This window comes from Octodon degus, unplaced genomic scaffold (assembly GCF_000260255.1).
Source record: "Octodon degus isolate 3935 unplaced genomic scaffold, OctDeg1.0 scaffold00489, whole genome shotgun sequence".
In the NCBI taxonomy this organism is placed as follows: domain Eukaryota; kingdom Metazoa; phylum Chordata; class Mammalia; order Rodentia; family Octodontidae; genus Octodon; species Octodon degus.
The window spans coordinates 55,136-79,949 of record NW_004525065.1 but is presented as its reverse complement, the minus strand read 5'-3'; the positions used below and the strand labels follow the sequence as shown (position 1 = coordinate 79,949).

Here is a 24,814-nt window from a genome sequence, read left to right as displayed (position 1 = left end):
GTTTTTTTTCAAGGCAACACTCTTTAAGTTTTTCAGGGAGCTCTGAAAATAGGATAAACAGACTTAAGGCTCACTTATTCTGTTCTTTTTCTAATCATTTCACCTGGGTTCTATATTTTCAAAGTTATCCTTTTTCCTTTAACTCTAAGCCCTATTTGCTTATATCTGTATTTCTTTTTTTTGAGCAGAATAATCTCCTGTATTCTTTTGAAATGAAGGTAAAGTTGGGTACGTGATTTCTTTTAACTTTAACAGAGAAATAGTTCACTCTCCACTGATATAAATATACAGTAAAACCTTGGTTTGTGAGCATAATTTGTTTCCTGAATATGCTTGTAATCCAAAGCACCTGAATATCAAGGGGAATTTCACCATAAGAAACAGTAGACACTCAGAAGCTTCTTTCTACAGCCCCCAAAATTCCTATAAAATGGTTATAAGCTGAATGTAATATAAGATAATAAAGAAAATATAAACTAAAGAAAATAAATTGTAGTTACCTTTAAAAACCTTCATGGTTAGTGTGAGGAAGACAAGAGACAGAAGGGCTGTTGTGCACGATGACTTTCTCTGTCACTAATGGAATCACTGCTGTCTATTGGCTCAGTGGAATCTTCTTCTTTTTGTGCAACTTTAACAACACATCTACCCACTGACACTTGCTTTTGTCTTATTTTGAGGATTTTGGGGAAATATTGCATTGGATTGTTGTTAAACAGAGGCAAGGCTGGCACTGCCACAACCTTGCGGGTGCTTTTCTTCCAAATTTTACACTCTTATTTTACATTTTACACATCTCAGTAATCTCAGTTGATTTATGGAGTTCCTCTGCCTTTTTAAGCCCCCTACCAGTTGAGATCTCCATAACCTCTTGCTATTGGGAGTGAATTACCCATAATCCCAGGGGGGTCACTGGCTCAGTTGTGATCATGTACTGTTTGGTATCATGTACTACTTGTATTGCAAGATATCGCTTATTATTTATTAGAAATGTCTGCTTGTCTTGTGGAAAACTCGTGCAACAAATTAGTCACAATCCAAGGTTTTACTGTACTTATATTATCACTTGAGAAATAATTCATATGTACTGGAGAAAAAAAATGTAGCAGTAGACTACAACATTGGGTTTTGATTTTCTGTTCGCTTCCTTGTTTTCACCTCCATTTATAGAATTCCAATATGTTCCAAGCAGTCTTCATGGACAGTTCTCCAAGACTTTTGTGTTGTCAACCAGTTATAAGACTGTCCATGTTCTGACATTTTGGTTTTCTCAATCCCTGAAACTACACGCAAGATCTACTTGTTCTACAAGCTTCTAGCAACCACGGAATATCAATGCTAGGAAGGGTATCTAGACAACATGGAGAAAGAATAAAAGAAGGGGACATGGATAAATAATGAGAGACTATCCTATTTTAAAATATATTTAAAATATTTTTGTAGATTAGTGACTTTTAAAATAGATATGTATGAAATTAAGATGTGTTACATCTTATTTCAATATACAAATATTAAATAGCAATTCAAGCCTGTCAAAATGCTTTCATACAAGTAATCTCAGAGGTGGTCCTTGTAACAGTCCTTAAGTGAGAGGCAAGAAAAGGGTCAGACTCCAAACTTCTTCAAGGTTCAGAAATTTAAATTCCTTTCTTCTGTATAGTACTTTCCAGCATTTTATCCCCAGTATGTTAATTAATGATAGAAGCATGTAGATTCTGAAGAGAACTTTTTCTTTGCATAGGTTCTATTTTGTCTGATGTAAGAAAAATACATATCCTGGAATTTTGCAAAATATTACTTTACTTATTTTGCTTTTGCTAAGGTCATGGTAAGAGCTTTCAGATTTCCACACAGCTCACTCTCTGTAAGCTTTAGTTTTTTCTTTCAGAAGAAGGGGAAGAAATGGTTGTAACTTCTTAAAGTTACTGTATGGGCAAAAGGAGAGAAAAAATGCATACCACAGTGCTGGGCACACTGCAACTCTTCAATATCTTCATGCTATATTGACATGTTTTTCCTAAAATTTGTATGTATATGTGATAATTTTCATTCTTTTTGCCAGGTACAATAAAAATTTAGAAGAAGCTAAAAGAATTGGAATAAAGAAAGCTATCACTGCCAACATTTCTATTGGAGCCGCTTTCCTGCTAATCTATGCATCCTATGCTCTGGCATTTTGGTATGGGACCAGCTTGGTCTTGTCAAACGAATATTCTATTGGACAAGTACTCACTGTAAGTGCTATGTGAGTGGTAAAGAGGAACAAATCATCATTAAAAATGGCAATGAAACTGGGTGGTGTTGGCTTGACTTCAGGAGAACATATTTTGAAAAATGGTTGAAATGGAACAGAGACATACAAAATAGCACAGGCCTGTAATTTCATCTATTTGGAAGGCTGAGGACTGAAATTTGAGGCCAGCCTGAGCAAGGTAGCAAGACAGTGTCTCCAGAATAATATAAAAAGGGTTAGGCATACGGCTCAGTATTACAGTGGTTACTTAGCATGTGTGAAGCTGTGGGTTCAATCCCAAGATCCACAGAACATAAAAAAGAAAGAAAGAAAAAGAGTAGAAATGTGGCTCAGATTTCAGCTCTGTACTTACTAGCTATGTTACTTAGGGTAGTCACCTACATCCTGCAGGCCTGTTACCTCTTCTGTGGGAAGAAGAGTGTGACCTCACTTTTAGTATTATTATTGAGTGTGAAATAGTGAATATAGAGTCACTTAGTAAAATTCCTTCTGTGTAAAACTCTGGGCAGTGTACTTCCTATATCATTTAGGAAAAAACGAATAGTGATGCTAGTTCTCTTTAACTTCTAGTAGAAATAGAGACAAGTCTTTATGTTCCATTTTGCCTTCCTAATGATCTAAATAAAAACTCTAAGCCTTGAAGAAATACAAATATATTCTATTGCAATATTATGATCACTTATCATTGACATCATTGTTTCTCATAGAAAGTAACACCAATTGTACATTCTTCAGATAGTAAATAAAAAAGAATTTAAACATTAAAATTTTACACTAAAAAAATTTATATTCTCAGTTTACAAATTATAATTGTATTACTGTTGTGGAGCATAATGTAATTTTTGGTATGTATACAATGTACAGTGAATAACCAACATTGATAGTTAACACTAACACTGATAGTTAACATCTATCACTTTATTTGATATTATTATTTTCTTTTGTATTTTTAGTACAGGGACTATAGGGTCTCACTACGTAGACTGAAATTGTAGCGATCTTCCTGTGTTCAGCCTCCCAAGAGCTGGGATTATAGGCACACACCACCACGCCCAGTCTCAATCACAGTCTCAGTGCACCCTGGGGTCAGGGTTGGCATGGCACACCAGGGATAGAACCCAGGCCACTGAGTCTGCCATAGCAGATGCTTTAATCTGCTGAGCTGTTTGGCCAGCCCTATTTGATATTTTTTTGTAGTGGTACACTTAAAATTTACTCTTAGCTGTAAACTTTTAAAATATTTTTAATATTCAGTATTCTTCTGTTGCCTTGCCATTTTAAAATGGAGCTAGGTATGATAGAAGAAAGAAGTATGTAAAATATACAGTAAATACCAAGTAACTCTATGATTTTCCTTCACATTCCTCAGGTTTTCTTTTCAGTCTTAGTTGGGACTTTTAGTGTTGGACAAGCATCTCCAAATATTGAAGCATTTGCAAATGCAAGAGGAGCAGCTTATGAAATCTTCAAGATAATTGACAATGTAAGTCCAAACTGGCTTATTCTCATATAAGAACCGATTTTCTATTAAAACCCAATTTCATTATCATTTTATCTTGTTCTCCACAAAATGTCACTAAACGATAGCTGCTGTAACTTATTAACTTATTGATCTTCTAACCCTTGATTTTGTGCAGGAGCCACACATTGACAGCTTTTCACCAAATGGCCACAAACCAGACAATATTAAGGGAAATTTGGAATTTAGAAATATCCACTTCAGTTACCCATCTCGCAAAGAAGTCAAGGTATGACAATAACTAATCAATGAATAAACAATATTTTCCATGTAAAGTGTCTGACACTAAGAGAAAGAAAGAACAATGCCTGTGTATTGCAGTCTAGTATTGAATTGAGCTGTCAGTTCCCACACCCCCTCTCTGCATGTGGGAGTTGCCTTGAAGTCTGTTTCTCACTTGCCTTGGTAGATCCTGAGGGGCCTCAATCTGAAGGTGCAGAGCGGGCAGACCGTGGCCCTGGTTGGCAACAGTGGCTGTGGGAAGAGTACAACCGTGCAGCTGCTGCAGAGGCTTTATGACCCCTCAGAGGGCACGGTGAGCCAGTGTGGTCCTTAGCACTTACAGCTGATCTTCCTCATGCTGTGCTCTCAATTACAAATGTGTGGAAACCTCACTTGCTGTTTCTTTCAGGTCACTATTGATGGGCAAGACATCAGGACCATAAACGTGAGGTATCTGCGAGAAATTATCGGTGTGGTGAGTCAGGAACCTGTGCTGTTTGCCACCACGATAGCTGAAAACATTCGCTATGGTCGAGAAAATGTCACCATGGATGAGATTGAGAAAGCTGTCAAGGAAGCCAATGCTTACAATTTCATCATGAAACTACCTCATGTGAGTGATTCATTCAAACTTGCAAAGCACAGAACCATAGTCTAACAGAATCCATATGAAATTAGGATGGGCGAATATCCTAAGAATGTAAATCAAGATTACTCTGTATGTAGCAGTATCAGTTAGAGGTAGATGATGTATAAACTTAAAAACTGGGGTGATGTGTTGCTGACTTCAGAGCTAGATTGTATTACTGGTGAGGCTTGGAAGGTTTATTGGATTACTTCCCAGTTTAAAAGGCAGTGTGGAAATAACTTGTGCTTTTTCTAAGTCTTTCAATAATTTTTTCTGTTGCAGAAATTTGACACCCTGGTTGGAGAAAGAGGGGCGCAGCTGAGTGGTGGTCAGAAGCAGAGAATCGCCATTGCCCGTGCCTTAGTTCGCAACCCCAAGATCTTGCTGCTGGACGAGGCCACATCAGCCCTGGACACGGAGAGTGAGGCAGTGGTTCAGGTGGCCCTGGACAAGGTCTGTGTGCCCAGCTCACACCAGCTGACTTGCAGCACAGTAGCTTTCTTTTGTTAATTCTTTTTATTCTGATTTATTTCTTTATTTCTGATTATTTTTCCATTTATATGATTTCTTCACTTATTCAAAGCATCAGGCCTCCAATACATTTTTTGTGTTGCTTTCTACATTTCTACATTTCTACATTTTTCTGATCTCTTTTTAAACATTATAACAAATATACTTTTCACATAAAAATATTTGTAAAGTTTTTATATTACACAATGAGAAATGTAGACTAAAAAGAAAACTGGTTTTCATTGTGATCTTGAAAGCTTTGCTACTGGGATAACCTTGTTTTTTGTGTTTTGAGAGTTTATAACACTGTCAATAAAACAAAAATACAATCTGAACATGCACATTTAATTTATATGATTGTAAATGTCACTTTAAGACATTGGCAAATGAGAAATTTTGTGTCCCCAAGATGGAGGCAGAAACATCTATGGTATTGTCCACCTACTCGAGGTGTTAAGTGTCATTGATTATCAACAAAGGTTAAGCTTTATCTTAGTTACTTTCTGATTGTTGGGACAAAATTCCCCACACTCACAAGTTAAAGGAGGAAATGTTTATTTTAGCTCATAGCTTGTAGAGATTTCAGTCCAGAGTTTGCTGCTCCAAAGCTGGGCAGTGTGGTAGAGGGGAAATATTCCACAGCATGACAGGCAGGAAACAGTGAGCTTTCCTTCTTTCTCTTTTATCACATACAGGCTACAAACCTATGGGGTGGTGCCACTCACACCCATGTTGGGTCTTTAGTCCTCAGTAAATCCATTCAGCCATACCCAGAACGATGCTCAGTGAGCTAATCCACTAACATGCACCCTTAAGGCAGTAGCACACACCCACAGACCAACTACTGTTCAAAGCCCTCTTGTAAGTGCATAAAGTGGTGGGGAGACAGGGAAATATAAGCCATCGCAACCACCTCATCATAATTGAGTACATGAAAGACTTACTCACCATGCACAGAATGTGCTCCGTCCGTGTAGGTGGACATTGTGTGCTTGATCTTCATTATTTAACAGCAACAAGGCCGTCTCAATGAGTACAAGGCTGCACAGACCTTGAAACCAAGGTGTTCTCAGTAGATTGGTCACAAAGTTCCAAAGATGAATCCACAGTCATTCTAATTACTTTTCTAATAATAAATCCTTTCATGTTTCTTTAAATAGACTATCAGTGTGCTTAGTAGATTATTGAAGGAGCAAAAAGCAGTTTGCTGAACGTTCTGTGAACCAAACTGGAAGCAGATGGGATTCTGACTACTTTTCCTTCAGTGTTTCTGTGTGTTCACATCTGTGTTTTTGTGCTGTTTCCTTATCTTTGTTTTCATGTTATTCTAAAATTGAGCCATGTATTAAATTACAAATAAAAGTTTTGCAAGATTTTATTTAAAACATTTTCCTTTAGAATACAAATTTGAGTATTTAATTTCACATGTACTTGTTTTCTCAAAATAACCGATGAATTAGTGCAACTTTTTCTCTTTCTAGTTACCACACCCTAATTGTTCTCACATATTTTTCTTTCCTTTTCAGGATTTTTTTTTTGTGTGTGGTACTGGGGGTTGAACTCAGGACCCTGTGCTTGCCAGGCAAGCACTTATTCTACTGAGCTATCTCCCTGGCCTACTTTTCAGGATTTTAAAATTGCTTTTTATGTTGTTTTTGATCTTTCTGTATGTTTCTTTCTTTTTTTCTTTTTCTTTTTGGTGGAACTGGGGTTTGAACTCAGGCCCTTGCACTTTCCAAGGAAGCTCTTATTCCACTGAGCCATCTCCCCGGACCCTCTGTATGTGTTTATTTTAAATTGTATTTCTTATTACTGGAGACAAATATAGAATGACAGTCCCAAGCATTGAGAAGTTACAAAGATTAAATAAAGTTTACATACGTGCTGATTATTCACCTCTGTTCTATAATAAACTACAAATTAAATAGCATTTAAAACCATTTATAGAGCACTTACTTTTAACTAGAAACAAGTATTATTTATTAAATACTTTAAGTATAGTGTGAAGTTCTTCATATGCATCATATTTTTAGTAAGGAGAACTACTCTAAGAAGTAGGCACTGATATCCTCACTTGATGTAAGAATAAATTGAGCCTCACATAGGTTAAAAGACTTGGATAAAATGCTGGGATTTATAAATGGCAGAACCAGAATTTTAATTCAGGTCCATATGATGGTAAAGCCTGGCATTTTCAGTCTTATGTTTCCATTCTGTCTTGGTAATTTGGGTGGCCCTTTGAGATAGTAGTACGTTTCGATTCATAAACCTAGTCACTGGCCTGTATATGTTAGTGTAGCATGGTGGCCTATGCTTATTTTGATTGGTCAATGCCTGGGCTGTGGGTTTTTGTTGCTTTTGATAAAGGTCTGGTTATTACTGCAAATACTATACAGATTGATGGATTTAAAGTGAAACACTTAGTGACATATATAACCTTTGAAAACATATCTATTATACATAGTAAATCTAATCTCAGTAAGAGATTAGAGGCTATCTTCTATAGCTTTTCTAGTTCTCAGTGTCTAAAGCAGTGGTTAATATAAGTTAGATGAAGGAGTTTTGTGTGTAATTGTAATTGCACCTAAAAGCCAAATTTCTGTATCTTTAGGCCCGAGAAGGCCGGACTACCATTGTGATAGCTCATCGCCTGTCCACAGTTCGTAATGCTGATGTCATTGCTGGATTTGAGGATGGAGTCATTGTGGAGAGAGGGAACCATGATGAACTCATGAAAGAGAGAGGCGTTTACTACAAACTTGTCACAATGCAGGTCTGGTTACTATACTTTTCTCTAATTTCCCTAGTCACAAACTAGTATTGGTGTTTTTGGCTAAAAGTAAGTGTTCCTTGAATTTGATTATCTTAAAAAGTAACAAAAAATACTCAGGGATGTCAACAAAAGATGATTTTTTTTTTCTTGAAAGATAAGAATGTAAAAAATATAAAGAAAAGTGTAATATGTTTAAAGATAAGCTTTTAGTACAACAGCCACTAGCCAGAAGTGGATACTGATTGTTTGAATGGTGGTTGAACCAAATTGAAATGTAAGTCAAAAACACAAATAGTATGCCAAAGGCTTATTGGGAAGAATGCAAACTATCTCAGTTATTTTAATCATAGACTGCATGTAGAAATTAACATATCAGTGATCAGTGATATATTGAGTATATTAGGTTAAATAAAATATATAATTAAAGTAGATTTTAACTCTTTTTCACATTTCTCGATGTGACTCCTAGAAAATTATAAGTGACAAATATGACTTACATTTTGGCTTGACCATATTTTCGTTGTCTGCTGTGGTTCACAGCAAACTTGATGGAGACAACTACCACAGATGGCAGATAACTAAATAAAATCTTTGAAAGAGATGTCATGTTATTTTAGTGTACTCAGTAGGGATCCTTCTTTTTCAGTCATTTCCATTTTCTAAATATTTCTAAGTATATTGTATCAAAACTAATAGCGGTTTAATGCTATCCTTTCTTGTTATCACTTAATTTTCATTTCCTTGCAATCTGATGTTTAATTAGTAATTTGTATTAGTTAACTGAATAACCAGTTTATATATATTTCTTGTTTATTTTAGACAGGAGGAAATGAAATTGATTTAGGAAATGAAATTTTTGAATCCAAAGATGAAACTGATATGCTGATATCATCAAAAGATCCACGGTCCAGTCTAAAAAGATCAGTTCGCAGAAGTATGAGTGAATCACATAGCCAAGACAGAAAGCTTAGCATGAAAGAGGAGCTGGTAAGAAGGACACCATCGGTTTATGTCCTGCATCCTCCCTCATGGCTCTCCTAGTTGGGCAGGCTTACATTGTTATAGAAGTGGGAATAAGAAATGATTTTTCAGAATCTTTTGTCTTGTCTTTGACAGTGATTTGTAATCCAAAATGTCCGTAGTTTACAGTCAGTTAAATTTGAGCTTAAGAAATCAGGCAAAGATTTTTAAAATTAGCACTTAAATTTTCTGTTGTTTATCAGTACTTGCAAATATTCTTTTCATCTTCTGAAAGCCAGGCCAAGAATTAAAACTTTGTTGAAACATCATTCATGAATATTCAAAAGGGTACTATAACAACATCTATACTTTTTTTTTTTTGAAGGGGAAACAAAGAATAAGAATACTTTTATTTCTTCTAATCTGTGTACATAGTAGAACTGTATATCATAAAATAAATTATTAATTTTGTTAAAATAAAAGCTTGTTATAATGCTTTATATTTTCTAGAATGAAAGTGTACCTCCACTTTCCTTTTGGAGGATTCTGAAGCTGAACTTAACAGAGTGGCCTTATTTTGTGGTGGGTGTGTTGTGTGCCATTATAAATGGAGGCCTACAACCAGCATTTGCAGTGATATTTTCAAGGATTATAGGGGTAACTATTTATGTCTATTCTTCTTTGTATTTTCCTATGAATCCTGATGAAGGAATCATTGGACTATTCATATGAAACTGCAAGAATGGAAGTCTAGCTTATGAGAAAAAAGCTAACTTTAGAAAACCTTCTTTGTCCTGGTTTTTATACCATACACAATTAAGTGGCATGCTAGACCTGGTATTGCCCTGGCAAGTGTGTGTGTTATAAAAAGCTCATTCTCAAGTGAGTCTAACAGACACATAAGGGGGCCCATTTACACATTAGTGAGGTGAGAGCTCAAGGGTTTTGCTTAGAGTTCAGTGGTGGTAGAAAGAGGAAACGTACTGTCTGCTTTGTGTAAGTTATTTTATATATACTGAGAAAATACCAAGGCCCAAAACGTGATCCCATGGAGTGTGAACTCTAGGACAGAGGCAGCAGACTTCTCCTACTGAGGGTATGAGAGCAAATATTTTATGTTCTCAGTCCGTGTAGTTTGTATTGCAAATATTAACTAAATGTTGGTGATCCAGGGTGGATCTGGATCCCCTAGGTAATGGGTTGGTGTCATCCTTCGCTTGGTAAATAATGGATTTTGCACCAGATTCCTTGGGTCTGTATTCTTGCGTGATCTCTTGCTAGCTGTATTATCTTCAGGAAGTTAGTGCATCACTCTGTGATGTAGTTTTTCCCTATGAAATGGAACTCTCAGAGATGGCTGTGAGGATAAGAGGAACAGTACCCATGAATTTGTTTGGAGTAATGCCTGGCACAGAGTGAGAGTACAGTGATCTTTTGGCTGTTATTATTACTATTATTATTATTATTATTATTATTTTGAAATGAATAGTCCAGAAAAATTAATTCCTTCTGAAATCCTCTTTCAAACAAACATAGAGTTAGCATTGGGTGAGGATTGCATCTCCCTTACTAGACTGAGTTTTAACTCTGTTGAAAGGAGATACCATTTCCCTTGAGCCCAAGAAAATTGGTAGCCCTGCTAACCATCTTCTAGAAAGACTTCCATGAGTGGCCCTATGTCAGCTGGCTGTCATTCCCAGTTGGTTCTCTAACTAGCCATCATACAAGAATGCTGGCTCAGGACCTGGGCTGAGTACATGCACACATCTTTGTGTTCACTAGATTTTCTCCAAATACCATGAAATGGTTTGAAATATCTCCACTGAATTGCCACTTATTACAGTTCTCACTAAGGGGAGAGAAATGCATTTATATACTAGGGTGGCATTCAGAACTCAAGAGTTTACCTGAGCAGGAGAAGCATGGAGTCACCGTATGAATGACAGTCCTTCTCTTCGTCTCTAAGGAAGGTAGAATTTTAGGTAGATGCCTGGAATTTCATTGTACAAGGCTACAATGTACAAGGCTATCCCTGGCCTAAAGCCATGCCAGAGAGGAGGTGGGTCACAGGCAGTGCGATTAAACTAACACGGTTTTAACTATTTTCTTCATAGGTTTTTACAAGAGATGATGATGAAGAAACAAAACGGCAGAACAGTAACCTGTTTTCTGTATTGTTTCTAGTCCTTGGAATTGTCTCTTTCATTACATTTTTCCTGCAGGTAAATGTCTGCATTTTTACTTATTTGGGGGGAATTTTTAAGCACCTTTATAATTTTCCTTTTAGTTAAATCCCTCTCCCCCAACTTGGCTATTAGCTGTGTTGCATTTTTTGTCACCCTTGCTCACCACTCTCCCTCTCCCGCTCCCCATGTGGAAATAGTGATGAAATCAGAGGGCGTAGGTTGTTTGCTTGTGATCAACGATTGGAACCAAAAGTGGGGAGTCAAAAAATGGCTTTGGGGAAGCCCTGGATATGTTCAGATGTAAGGACTGCTGGTCAATTTTAATAAACAAAGAAATGTTTTCCTGTATTCTGAAAACAAAAGACAAAACTCCTTCACTCAGCTGTTGCCAAAGGAAAAAGAACTTTTAATGAAGAAAGAATAGCAATGCTCAAAGAAAAATTATAGGAACAATTTATACATTCAGATTTTACAGGTCACATATCATTTGGCTGAAATCTATAAAGTAAGATAGGGAATTGTAGGTCTAGTATTACATGCAGCATTTTAGCTTTCTTGTCTTTGTGGTAATAGACCTGAAAATAACAAATTAAAGGAGGAAAAATTTATCTATTTTTAAACTAAAAAATTTTATTCGGATGTTTTCAGTAGATAATGATTACATTCATCAGGGAAGTTAGTACTTGCATATAACACAATTCTTTTTACTTCTCTTCCTGTCTCCTGCTCCCCCATCATTTTTTTTTGAGATTTTATGTATTTTAGATATTAGTCCTCTATCTGCAGAGTAGCTGACAGAATTTCTCTCCTGTTCTGAAGGCTCTTTACTCTGTTCTTGTTTTCCTATTCAGAAGCCTTAAATTTAATGTAGTTCTGTATGTTGATTCTTGCTGTTGCTTCTTGTTTATCAGAGTCCTATTCAGGAGCTCTTTGCCTGTGCCGGTGCCTTTAGTTGTTTCCCTGTGTTTTCATTCAGCAGTCTCAGCCTTTTGGATGTTATAATTTTCTGTTATCCTTTTTGAATTGATTTTTATTCAGGGCATGAATAATCTGTCTTCCATGAATAATTTAGCTTCCATCTTCTACATGTGGATATCGGGGTTTTCCGGCAGCAGTTGTTAAAGAGGCTGTCTTTTCTCCAACATGCAAGTGGTGATTGAAAATACAGTGAATGTTTAAATTACACAAAATGAATTACATTGAAAGACATATTGCCACTAGGGCTCAAAATACCCTTCCCTACTTGAAACATACTTATCCCAACATTCTTGCTGTTTTCTAAATTATGATATACAATAAGAAGTATGGTGAATGCTGCAGGTGAGCGCTGTCCAGTAGAAAGGGAGGCTATGAAAACCCAATGTCTTCTCATCTACCTTATTCACTCTATACAGTGCTGTGCAACTTCTGGATCTTCTCCAGAATCAAAAATAACCCTGAGGGTAAATGTTGTGAATCAACTCAGGACATCAGGGCAGCCATGACAGCACAACTAAAGACATTCAGAGAAGAGGTACTTCTAGCACTGATTTAGGAAGTGGCAAGAACAATGGGATAACTGTGCTCAAAGTGAGGGCGAGTATTTGAGGGGCATTAATGGCAACGTGTCTTTTACTGTAAAAATTTTTATTCTTTGCACCTTGTATTATTTTGGTCCCTATATTTTGGTTCTATATATATAAGAATCTATATAGACTCTTAGCCAAGAATCAGATATAGGTTTGTAGGTTTACTTCTGCATCCTCTGTTTTACTCTATTGGTTTGTGTGTCTGCTTTTCTAGCTATACCACCCTACTTTACTAGGTTGTGGTGGCTTTGCAGTATAAGTTAAGATTCAGTATTGTCACTAACACAGTGTCCCTAGGGACCCTGGAGTATTATTGTTCTGTGACTTCTGATCCCATGAATAGCTCAGTCTTAAACAGTAAGCCCCCCTCTCAAGATGGGCTCTGGATATACCACTGCAAAATACAGCCAGTGCTTCAATGGATTTCTCTTCAAAAGTTAGTCTGCACACACACAGAGGAGTCACTTCAAACTAAATCCTTGCCTGGATTTGCAGATTACAACAACCTTGGTTTCTTCTGTCTGGGGCTGCTGGTTTATTGTTTGTTATGGAGGTCACCAGCTCCAGGCTTACTTTGTACTTAAAAAATTGAATCCCACCCACCTTAGATAGTTTGACATTGCTGACTGCTTCGTACTTTTCTCTGCCTTGCACTTCTGTTTGTTTCTGGTCTTTAGATTTTCTGTCACTTCTTTTTTAATGACTGTAGTTCTTTCTGTCTTTGGAATATAACTTCCCATTTCTCTCTTGCAGCTGACTTCACTCACAGATTAATGCAAAGGATACTTCTGTTTTATCATTTTACCTAACCCAGTTTTTTTTTTTTTTTTTTTTTTTTTGGTGGAACTGGGGATTGAACTCAGGCCTTTGCGCTTGCCAGGGAAGTGCTTATTCTACAGAGCCATCTCCCTGGCTCCACTAAGCCCAGATTTTGGCTTTATTGATTAGAAAACTAAGAGTAGAATATCTTTATTCTCAACATCTTTTCAGGGCTGAGGTGAACATATTTCTTGTTTTTGCAGATTACATTACAGTTTCTAGTATAACAGGACTCCTTTTCATAGAACTCTACATTTTGCAAGTGTACCAGGTTAAATGACATATGTGAGCACTGTTTCTAGGGCTTCCTGCCTTGAGTACATCTCCAGTTTTCTGAGTGATAGACCCATGTTCATTGGGGAAACAAGTAGGGCTGAACTCTGGTCATTTTGCCTGTGAAATTGGTGGCTGAGTCTCTAACAATCTATCTGTGCAACCTGTTCTTTTTCTTCACAGGGCTTCACATTTGGCAAAGCTGGAGAGATTCTCACCAAGCGATTGCGGTACCTAGTTTTCAAGTCCATGCTGAGACAGGTATGTCTACTAAGAGTTGAGCCCTGGAATGTGTAGGTGTCCTCTGGTGCCCAAGATGCAGACAGTAGAGCTTGGTCACATTGCTGGGACTCACTCCTGTATTACTTGACCCTCAGTGTCTTCTCGAGATGGAGCTGAAGTCCTGCAGTCTGTGGGCTGCAGGGGAGCACAAGGGCTTGGACTGCTTTGACATAAATGGTCTCTTGACTAGATTCATCTCCAACTTTTGTCTCAGCATCTATAGGGAGTATAGGCAAAGATGACCTTCATTTTCCCTGTCCTCCTACTGCCTTTATTTTCTCCTTTTGTCAAAAACTCAGAATACCTCATCATATTTCTTGCCCACAAGAGATACTTCTGGGGCCAGGGAGATAGCTCAGTAGAATAAGTGCTTGCCTGGCAAGTGCAAGGGCCTGAGTTGAATCCCTTGTTCCACCAAAAATAAAAATAAAAATAGAAAAAAAAGAGAGAGATACTTCTGTATTCTTCCACTCTATGTAGGGATCCATTGGTCTCATTGTGATCTGTTGTACCTGGGGAGAAATGAAGGCAGGAATGAGGCAAAAATAGACAAGAAGATAAGAGCTGGGTTAAGTGGTGAATTATCTGCCTGATTGCTGAAATGCCCACTTCCCCCACCACTGGCAACAATATGAATGCTTATTTATACCTTTGCAAAATTAGGAACATGTGACACAAGTTTGCCTAGTAATAGCTGATGACATTAACCAGTCAGGATGCTTATCTCAGGAGTGAGGTAGCTTATCTGCTTTAGGCACTGAAGTCTAGTCCCACTTATACACATTTGACCAATTTTCTAGCTTCCATGGCTCCCAAGATATCTCCCTTTTTTGTTTTGCTGTGTCACAAATGGGTGTTCCATGCAGTTAGAGAAGCAGTGTTTGGAGAATTCTTTAGAGGACCTTTTCATACCTGGTGCCAATCCAAAGATTTTAGGTACTTGAATTCAACAATGTAACCCTACATAGTTCAATAGTCCATAAAAATTGTGAATTATCCATACAGCTGATAGTTGCCAGAAGTTGTTAGTGACTTGAGCATTTTACAGCTTAGCATATTAATATGGCATTACTTTTCACATCTCATGTTTATGTTTTTCTGCTGGATGGTTAAGAGCAAGTTAAAGCAAGACTTATATAAATACAAATTTAACTTTTGGTATCTGATGAGGTCAGTAATCTCCTCAGGACTTACCTTGAAACCATGTACTGTACCTCTTAGATCTTCTCTCAGTGTCATCCATCTGGATAAGTCATGGCCATTGCTTGACCAATTTGCTTTCTTTGAAAGCCTGAGTGATTTTTTTCTCTCTAAGTGACTCTCCTTAGGCACACTATATATCATTTATTACTTTTCTCTGTGGCTCCATAATCTCCTTGATCAGAAAGTCAGAGACTCAACTGAGTTACAGGATATCACAGCAGAGATTTTCTTAGGCCCTGAGTCCTCACTGACCTTGAAGGGCTAGGGCCAAAATATTAGCTATCCTTTTAGCCCATCTATCTCTCTAATTTTTGGTCTCCAAACTTTAGTTGTTAAGCATCCAGAAGAGGAGCTTAATGATGATATTGTCTAGCAACTATGGATATTCTAATATTTGAATGCCTATAGAATGTTAAAAGACAACAATTACAACAATTCTATATTTTTCATAGAAATTTAGAAATCAAAACCATGTACCACAGTATAGCAGGACAATCCTGATGATATTTTGTGACATACTTAAATTTTTATTTTGGCACAAAACTTTTGACCAATCATCTCCATCTTATACATAAGAAATTTTTTCTAATTAGCATTGTTAAAAGGCATATACATCACAAGATTTTGTTAAAGGTGGAGGACTGAATTTGAGAGAAAGTCTTATCACAAGCAATGTTTGTTTTACATTTTGGAAGACTTGTACACTTGGAATCATGAATACACTTAGTGCACCATGAGATTAATAAGGAATTACTATACACATGTGAAAAACTTTGTCTTTTAATTTAGTTTAATATCAAACCATTTTAATGAGAAAACCTCGTTGTATTTTTTTCTGAAAAAGTTTATTTTTTTAATCAATGGCCAGTTTATTGAGGATGTCTCCCAAGAGACTATTGAGATTATTGGGAACTCCTCTTTAATAAATAAAAAGATGGGCCACATCTCTTATTCATCAATTGGATTTATCATCTCTTATTCATCTCTTATTCTAACAATTTCTCCCCACTCTAAGGAATGTTTGCTTAAGTAGCTTAAACTTTTGAAAAACTGTGTATAAACAGATATTGATGTCACTTAGACCAGCTGGTAACTTAGGAAAAAGCATGCTTTTTAAGTCTATATCCCAAATTGTATTATGAACAAATGATCAAAAAAGAAAAAAGAGGAACAGCTGTTCATAGAAGGACATACACATAAACAAATATACAGAACGCACAAATATCTTTACAAAATCATGAATGCACTACTATTCCTAGACAGATTAATTTATAGTAAATCTATTACAATTTTTGGAAATTTATAATTATAAAGAGACTAATCAGATTTTATTTGTTAATAAGCAGAGATCTCTTATCAGAAAATTTTGAAAGGAGCAAAATCTTTTATCTATAATTAATATACATATTTTGTAGTTTTGTATTTTTTGTCTTAATATTAGTAAAATTTAGATCAGTTATTTTATACATTTAGACCTTAGATTTACGTTTTGTCATTTTCTTCAATAGGTCACATTTGGGTCTAGCTTCATTTCTGTTAACTTCTTCTCTAGATCTGGCTTCATGGTATTAATGGTATACATGATAACATTATAATGTATGCTGTGGTACCCAAATAGGTCATTTAGCATTTCCTGGAAAAACACAAGCATACCCTCTGCCCTATGTTAGTAGTGGACTGGGTCCCTTCCATTGCCCAGTATGGAGATCTTTCTGAAGTATCCTTCCTAGCCTTTTGTCTCTTATTTGATGGAATTCTTTCTGCTGCTATACTTCCATCTTTTGCAGAATTTAAAAATTTAATTGTGTTTATTGATAAATCAAATTGGAGGGATTGGTTCCCTTCTCTTTTCTTTGTAATTGAATTTTAATTGTACGGTAACAAACCTGTATCCTATATTTTGGAAGAGAAAGCCATATATTTCCTCACTTAACCTAATATGACCTATCTGTGGGAAAAAAAAACAAATTAATTTAACTTATCTGAAGGATAATGATAGTCAATAACAGCAGAGAAATTAGCTCAAAAATCTATATAGAGCCAATTAATATTACCAAATAAAGTCTGAAAATCATGAATAGTTGATGTGAACAGTTTGAGCCACATGATATCTTTATTGAATAATATTTATTTAAATATGAAGAAGTTATCATAGCTTGTACCCCTTTGGAGGCCATCACTGGGCTTTTATTATTTCAGTGGGATGTCAAAATCATGCTACTATTTAAACCGTTTCAACTGCACTGCGTTTAGATTGTACTCCAAACCTCTATATTTGTTTGTGAAATGTGAAAGCTTTTCTTTCTTTCTTTCTTTCTTTCTTTCTTGCTTTCTTGCTTTCTTGCTTTCTTGCTTTCTTGCTTTCTTGCTTTCTTGCTTTCTTGCTTTCTTGCTTTCTTGCTTTCTTGCTTTCTTGCTTTCTTGCTTTCTTGCTTTCTTGCTTTCTTGCTTTCTTGCTTTCTTGCTTTCTTGCTTTCTTGTTTTCTTGCTTTCTTGCTTTCTTGCTTTCTTGCTTTCTTTCTTGCTTTCTTGCTTTCTTCTTTTCTCTCTCTCTCTCTCTCTCTCTCTCTCTCTCTCTCTCTCTCTCTATCAGTTCTAATTTAGAACTTTAACACAAGCAATCAAACTTGTTAGGAATTAAAGGAATTTTAAGTAATTGTACTGGTTGATACATTATATCAACTTGAGAAGTTTAGAAGTTTGAATAAGGGGACGGGGAGATGGCTCAATGGAATAAGCACTTCCCTGGCAAGTGCAAGGGCTTGAGTTCAATACCCAGTCCCACAAAAAAAAAAAAAAAAGCTTAAATAAGTGACTGAGCAGGGAGCCAGGATTCTTAGTTTGTAAACATTCTAATCCTGTGCAAGAGGAGGGCATGGGCATGGTGTGAGTTCTACACCCCCAGACCCAGGGTAGCTCTTTTGTAATATAAGGAGGGAGAGGCTGGCTAGAAGCCACCACAGCTGCTGCCCTTCCCTTTGTTCATCACTATTTTCTGCTGCTATAAGTGCTGTTCTCTGCCATGTGGCACTCTGCCTGGGAGCCAGCTGAGTATAGACTTAAACCTCCACAAACTGTGAGCTTAATAAACCTTTCCTTCCTTAATTATGGGTGTTGGATATTTTATTCCAGCAACAAGTAAAAAGTAACCAGAACAGTAATCTTTTAAAATATCCCCATTATTGAAAATCTTAGGAAATATTTTTTTTAGAAGCAAACTTTTAAGAAATTATTTAATCATTTGGTACAGGGTCTCGCTGCATGGCTCATGCTGGCCGGGCGTGTGGTACCGGCCATTGAAGCCGGGTTCTTGCGCTTGCTAGGCAGGTGCTTAGGCCATTGAGCTATCTTCCCAGCCCCACCCCACAAAGCAAACTATTTCTATCTTTAGGATGAAAACAGCATTTTAACTTAATTACCTTAAGGGGAAAATGTAAAGCGTGTGTGTGTGTGTGTGTGTGTGTGTGTGTGTGAATTGTAATGGAGAGAATAAGCTCTTTTCCTGGGGGAATGACTACAACTTTGTGGCTGCCCTACCTGGAAGCCATCCACATTTGCATTTGAAAAGCACTTTAAAATGTTTTTCCTTTAATTAATTTTTATTTCTTAACCCAATATTTCTTTTTAATAAATTTAAAATTTTTGTTGAAGAAAGAATGACCAATCAAGAAGTATAAGAATCTGGTTTGTGGTTTAAACAATGGTTTGGGTGAATAGAACTGCAACTTTGATTTCCCTGTATAATCAGCATGGATGACACCAATGCAAACTTGTAGACCTTTTAAAATAAGACTGCTGGGGACTAGCAAGATTCCCACTGAACCCTGCAGCATAGGTCCATAGACTCCAGTAGGAATAATTTGGGGCCTTATTTCAGGAGTCAATAGGAATCTGGAGGAGGAACTGAAGTCCAAGCCTCTACTGTCCATTGTCGCTCACCAAAGGTCAGAGGCACTTGTGGCTGGGGAGGGGAAAGCACCCCCATTATTAGATGGGGCTGAGGCAAGCCCCATTGGAAGCTTCCCTGAATGGGTCGGCTTTCCACATCAGTTTTATATCTACATTCACTTGTCCAGTGGTACCCTCATCTATGTCTTGTACATGGACTGGAAGGTTTTTTTGAAAAGACAGATAATGGCTGTGTTGCCTTTGGTGCAGCAGAACACTTTTGGACTAAATGTCCCTCATCTCCACAATGGAAACAAATAGCCTCATTTTTCCCCTTTCCTCAAGCCTGTGGATTAATAACCTGAGTAAGAGCTGCTGCCAAGGTAGCTCCCTGCATATATGAGGGGTCAATATCTGCCCAAATCCAAATCATCTCAGGCAGAGTAGCCCACTTTTTGTGGGCTCTTAAAGCTTCTTTACACCATTTATTTGCATTTTTGAAGGCCAATTGTTGAACTATTAATTTGCTAGCTTCTTTGTTGCTTATAATCCTCTTACTAGCCTGCAATAAATGTGCAACAAAATGTTGAACATGTTTGTCAGGGTCCTGCTGAATTGAAACCAAATTAATAGATGCCTCACCCTTTGAAGGAAGTTCCCTCCAGTCCCTAAAAGCAACTATCTTTGATCACATATTTGCAATACAAAGGTCATTGATTGTTTGTACTAGTAAAGGCACCTTCCTCAACTGGCATATCTTTTGTAATGGCTGATGGGTTTTGACGGGGTCCATGTTGCAGCAGATAAACAGGCAGAAGGAAAAAGGGAAAGGGGCTTTATTATAAAAGGAAAGGGGCTTCATTATCCTGGAGGACACGGACAGAACTTGAGGGGATAAAGAATTCTCTGGATAGGAACAAAGGGAGGCTGAGGCTTTTATGGCCTTTTGCCCCAGGTGGGGTTTGAGGGGGATGTTTAGATATACCTGAGGAGCTGATTGGGGCCTTCCTTGAAGTGGTAGGAAAGGTGAAAGGAAACTGCCTCCTGGGCTGAGTTGGAGAAGGGGGGAGGTGGTCTCTTGGAAGATAAGCTGTTGTTTTAAGGGCTTCAGCCATATTGGATGACCATCATAATTATTCAGCAATTCATACTAGGGCCATAACCTATCAATGGCTAAATTGTGAGACACGTTTCCAGTGCTGTCCGTTCTGTGCAGTATTCAAAGAGATTCCCTTTCCACAACAAATAATCTCCTGGATTCAGGCATATTTTAGCTATTCCTTTCCAATCATTTGGGGCCATAATCTGTTGTCCTAGCATTTTTACTAAACTCATGGTAAAGGGAGCAGTAGGACCATAAGAAATAATAGCTTGTTTTCATTCTTTTAAGGTTTTCAAAGGTACAGCTTCATGAAGAAGTACAACTTGTCCTGGATTATTAGGCATTTGAACTTCAGAAACAGGGTAGATATGTTGAAAACCCTCAATGGATTCCCTTGACCATGTGACTTCTTTTAGTGCTAGTTGCAAAGGAGATAAACAAAATAGCTCTATTTCCATTTGAGAAGTTCCAATTTGTGGCTTAGCAAAATTTCTCAGAGCTGCCACACTGGGGATTGTGGCCTGTGGCTCCTTACAAACCTTTATGTATTGAGAAATGACATTTCTGGGGAAAGCCTTCATTGGTGGGGAAGGATCCCTTTTGTCCCCCATCACTCCTTCTTTGTTTGATGGAGCAAAGTTAGGTTTAAGCTCTATCTTTTTGGGTGCCACTACTCTCTTCTCCTTGTTCCACTCAGGCTTGGAACTTGATTTTAAAGGAGAGCTGGGATCTAAATCCTTTGTGTTTGAAAAACCCCTTCCAACCACAATCCAGAAACAAAAGTAAATAAAAGATAATGCATTCATCCCAAGAAGGAAACATAAAAGGGCATTCATTCACCTTTTCCCAGCTGTATTTGGCTCTGTAGTCCTTTCCCATCTTGCCACAACCAGCTAAAATGTCGTGTTTGTGAGAGTTTGAGCGAGTGACATGCAGAACCAGGGCAGACTCTGCTGAGTGAGAGGGGTCTCTTCAGATCTAATAACATTTACAACTGAAATTCCACTTGGGCTGAAGCTGACGTTGCTCCAGGGCCAAATGCTGTGTTATTTCATCAGGCTCAAGGCTGGCTCCCAGGCCCATTATACTTTCAGAGCAGATCTGGCAGACTGCGTAAGTTGGGAAGCAGGAAAAACATATTAAGCCCTTCTGCCTGCCAGGAATAGTAGTGTTTGTAAGGTGTTTACATTTGGATTGTACCTGTGCTAGAGAAAGTGGGGAGAAAATTAAGCTTTTGAGAATACTAAAAAGCAAATTCATATATGCTATAAAAATGATAAGCTACTGCTTTATTGCAAATCATCAACTCATCTAACTCCTTAGAGATCATAGGTATTTCTGACAGATATAATTCATATTTCAGTTTTACAGTTTTGTGTTTATGTATTAAACATATGAAGGTTTACAAAGAAAATCCTATTTCATGTTTAATGTCACATTTTAAGCTAGGTGAGTTTTTTTTGTGTGTTTAACCCAGTTCATTTACTCTACCATGAGCTACAGTTATGCTTGTTCACCATCTTTCATTCATGTTTAGTAAATGCTTCATAGTTTGTTATTTCCAACTTGAACTTGAACATTTCACTCTTATCTCACTCTCCGCTGACTCTGCTCTTATCAACACCACTATGTACATCATCCAGGCTGACAACGTTGATGACTTCTCTGTCTCTGTCTAATGTTGCAGTAGCACCAGCCAGTTTCATGGCTTCCAAGCTCATCCTGATTCAATAGGTTCACCTCCTAACAGGTGCAGTTATTCATCTAAAAAGCAAGTTAAACCACATCGTATTGTCTCAAACCTGCCAATATATGTAAATCCCAAGGTAAAGACTGGCATCTTCACAGTAAGGCCAGAATGATGTTCTCCTCCACCTGCTTCTCAAACCTCAGCAATAACAACTTACAGTATATTAAAACCCTATATTGTGTACCTTTGTGCCTCAATATGTCCCACACACTTTAGGTCACTGTGTAAGTGTGAGACAGCTATACAAGGACAAAAACCTATGCAAAGGAAAAGGCATCTTTTACCAATTTATGTGAGGTTATTTTTAGGCTACTAGCAGCCTATAAGACTTTCTTGCCAGTGTATGAACAAGTCATGTGTGCCTTTGCCCATGGGATGTTTCTTTTCTATTCTCATTGTTTCCTTCCTTTTGGTCTCTGACCAAGGGTTGCTGCAGAGAGTTTCTCTTTCCCCACTACATTTTCTAAAACAGCATTTTCCTTCACTTCTTGGTCTTTAACATGTTCTGCTTTTCTTCATAGCAGTTCTTACCACCTGAGGTGGTATATTTGTATGGAATTGTGCCATTGGTCTCCAAAAATTGGACTTACTAAACAGTAAATTTACTGGGTTTTTCCCCCCATTGTTCTGTTCAAAGCATCATTGGACAAAGAGTTGTTTCAAGAAATGTTTTAAAAAGTATATATTTTTATTACTGTATGTTTGTGATAATGTATTGCATTAATCATATGCATATTATCATATGCATATGCATATTGCATCTTGAGCGTTTCTATTTACCCTTACCTTTCCCCTCTCCCATGTCTCCCACCCCTAAATCCCTTCACATTTCCACACCTATTTCTCTGTTTCCTATGCTGTTTTATTTATTTTACTCTTTCAATTATTTCTTTAATAGAAATCATGTGATATTTAATCTTCTGTATCTGATTTATTTAATTTGGCATTATGGTCTCAAGGTGCATCAATTTTTCTACAAGTAATTCAAATTTATCCTTTTCTAGTGACTGAGTGCACTCCACTGTGTATATGTACCATATTTACTTTAATCCATTCACTTGTTGCCTTTTTTTTTTTTTTTTGGCGGAACCGGGAATTAAACTCAAGCCCTTGTGCTTGCCAGGGACGTGCTTATTCTACTGAGTCATCTCCCTAGCCCCTCATTCACTTGGTGATGGTTACTTTCAGTTTTAGTTACTGAGTTGTGTTGCTACAAACATGGTTATGTGTGTATCTTTGTAATCTGGTGTCTTTATACCAGAAGAAGTATATCTGTGTCAAATGGAATTTCCATTTTTAGTTTTTGGAGGAATGCCCGTACTGATTTCCATAGTGGTTATACTAGTTTCGCTTCCCATGGAAGTGAAAAGGAATGGAGAAACATTCCTTTTTCCCTTCAAACTTAGCAGATTTTTGTTGTTGTTGTTGTTCTTGATGATATCCATTCTTACTGGAGTAGGTTAGACTCTGTTTTTTTGGTTTGCATTTCTCTAACAGGCAAAGATCCTGAAGATTTTTCATGTATCTATTAACCATTAATACTTCTTTTGAGAAGTATCTCTTTATTTCAATTGCCCATTTTATTTGGGTATTTTATATAAGGGGGGGGTCTAATTTTTGTATGTTCTTTATATATTATGGACCTCTATTTGAGGAGTAGGTGGCAAAATCTTTTCCCAATCTGTATATTATCTCTAAGTTCGTTTGATTTCTTTGCTGTATAGAAGCTTTTTAATTCAATATAACACCATTTGTTTATTGTTAGTGTTTTTTTTGTACAAAGGCCTCTGTTCAGAAACTGCTTGCCTGTGCTGTATCCTCAAGAGTTTTACTTACTTTATCTCCCAATACATTTGATCTTCCAACAGATTAATCCAACAGTTGGACTACCTTCTAACTTATTTCTATTCTTATATCTATATCTTTGATCGATTTTGATTGGACTTTAGTACAGAGTGAGAAATGCAGGTTTAGATGCATTCTTCCACATGTGGATAACCACTTTTCTCAGCACCATTTGTTAAGGAGCCTATTTTTCTCTAGAGTATGGTTTTAGGCTCTTTTCAGAGATCATATGGTTGAATGTGGCTGGCCTGTTTCTGCATCCTCTCTTGTGTTCCACTAATCCACATATTCATGAGTTTTTGTTTGATTGTATCCTGTATTTTTTGTGGTAGTTTGGTAATACAGTTTGAGATCTGGGATTATGATGCTTCTTACTTTGCTCTTGTTGCTTGGGGTTGCTTCTGCTATTTTGGGTCTCCTCTAGTTCCATATAAATTTTAGAATTATTTTTTCTAGTTCTGTGATGAATGCTTTGTCACGTTTATTGGGATTAAGTTAAACTTATGTATCATTTTGGTAATATGGCAATTTTAACAATATTAGTTTTGCCTAGCCAAGAAGAAATGGTTTTCTATTTTCCAATGTTCTCCTCTGTAGGAGTCCCTTACTGGTTCTCATCTCAGTCCAAGAAGTTAATATTTATAATCCCAAAGATATGCTATTGGAATCACACCAAGTTAATTCCAATCTACCACTCCCAGTACAACCCACGGTGAAGGTAAAGACATTAAAATATATTTATAATTACTGGGGATCCAAGGAGCCCTAAGTCCAGCCATGAAGATGGCTTTCCGGAACAAAGAGGCTGACCCAGGGTTGCACCTGGTTTTATTCAGTGGAGGAGTGGACTGAGGAGGAATGACTGAGAATTGTGGGGAGTAGGTGACTACTGTGAGCTGAGCTAGGTGGGTGGTCTACATTTACCTCTGCCATATGCAGAGAGGATATGCAGAGAAAGTAATCTGCTTTGAGATAATATCTAATGTTTCGGGGGTCTTGTGCTACAGCTTTGATGTAGTCTTTCAAGCCCCA

The 24,814-nt window shown here is 37.2% G+C and overlaps 1 protein-coding gene across 1 annotated transcript in view; it reads left to right on the top strand.

Annotated features, from left to right (window-relative positions):
* LOC101581810 (multidrug resistance protein 1-like) overlaps nucleotides 1-24,814 on the top strand; it is a 134,214-nt gene that overhangs the window by 58,322 nt on the left and 51,078 nt on the right. Inside the window, exons 8-18 of the mRNA XM_023708717.1 lie at nucleotides 2,063-2,234; nucleotides 3,624-3,737; nucleotides 3,892-4,002; nucleotides 4,183-4,308; nucleotides 4,405-4,608; nucleotides 4,906-5,076; nucleotides 7,745-7,906; nucleotides 8,726-8,893; nucleotides 9,377-9,523; nucleotides 10,981-11,088; nucleotides 13,896-13,973. Coding sequence (XP_023564485.1) covers nucleotides 2,063-2,234; nucleotides 3,624-3,737; nucleotides 3,892-4,002; nucleotides 4,183-4,308; nucleotides 4,405-4,608; nucleotides 4,906-5,076; nucleotides 7,745-7,906; nucleotides 8,726-8,893; nucleotides 9,377-9,523; nucleotides 10,981-11,088; nucleotides 13,896-13,973 — 1,561 coding nt within the window. The remainder of the gene's footprint in view (nucleotides 1-2,062; nucleotides 2,235-3,623; nucleotides 3,738-3,891; nucleotides 4,003-4,182; nucleotides 4,309-4,404; nucleotides 4,609-4,905; nucleotides 5,077-7,744; nucleotides 7,907-8,725; nucleotides 8,894-9,376; nucleotides 9,524-10,980; nucleotides 11,089-13,895; nucleotides 13,974-24,814) is intronic.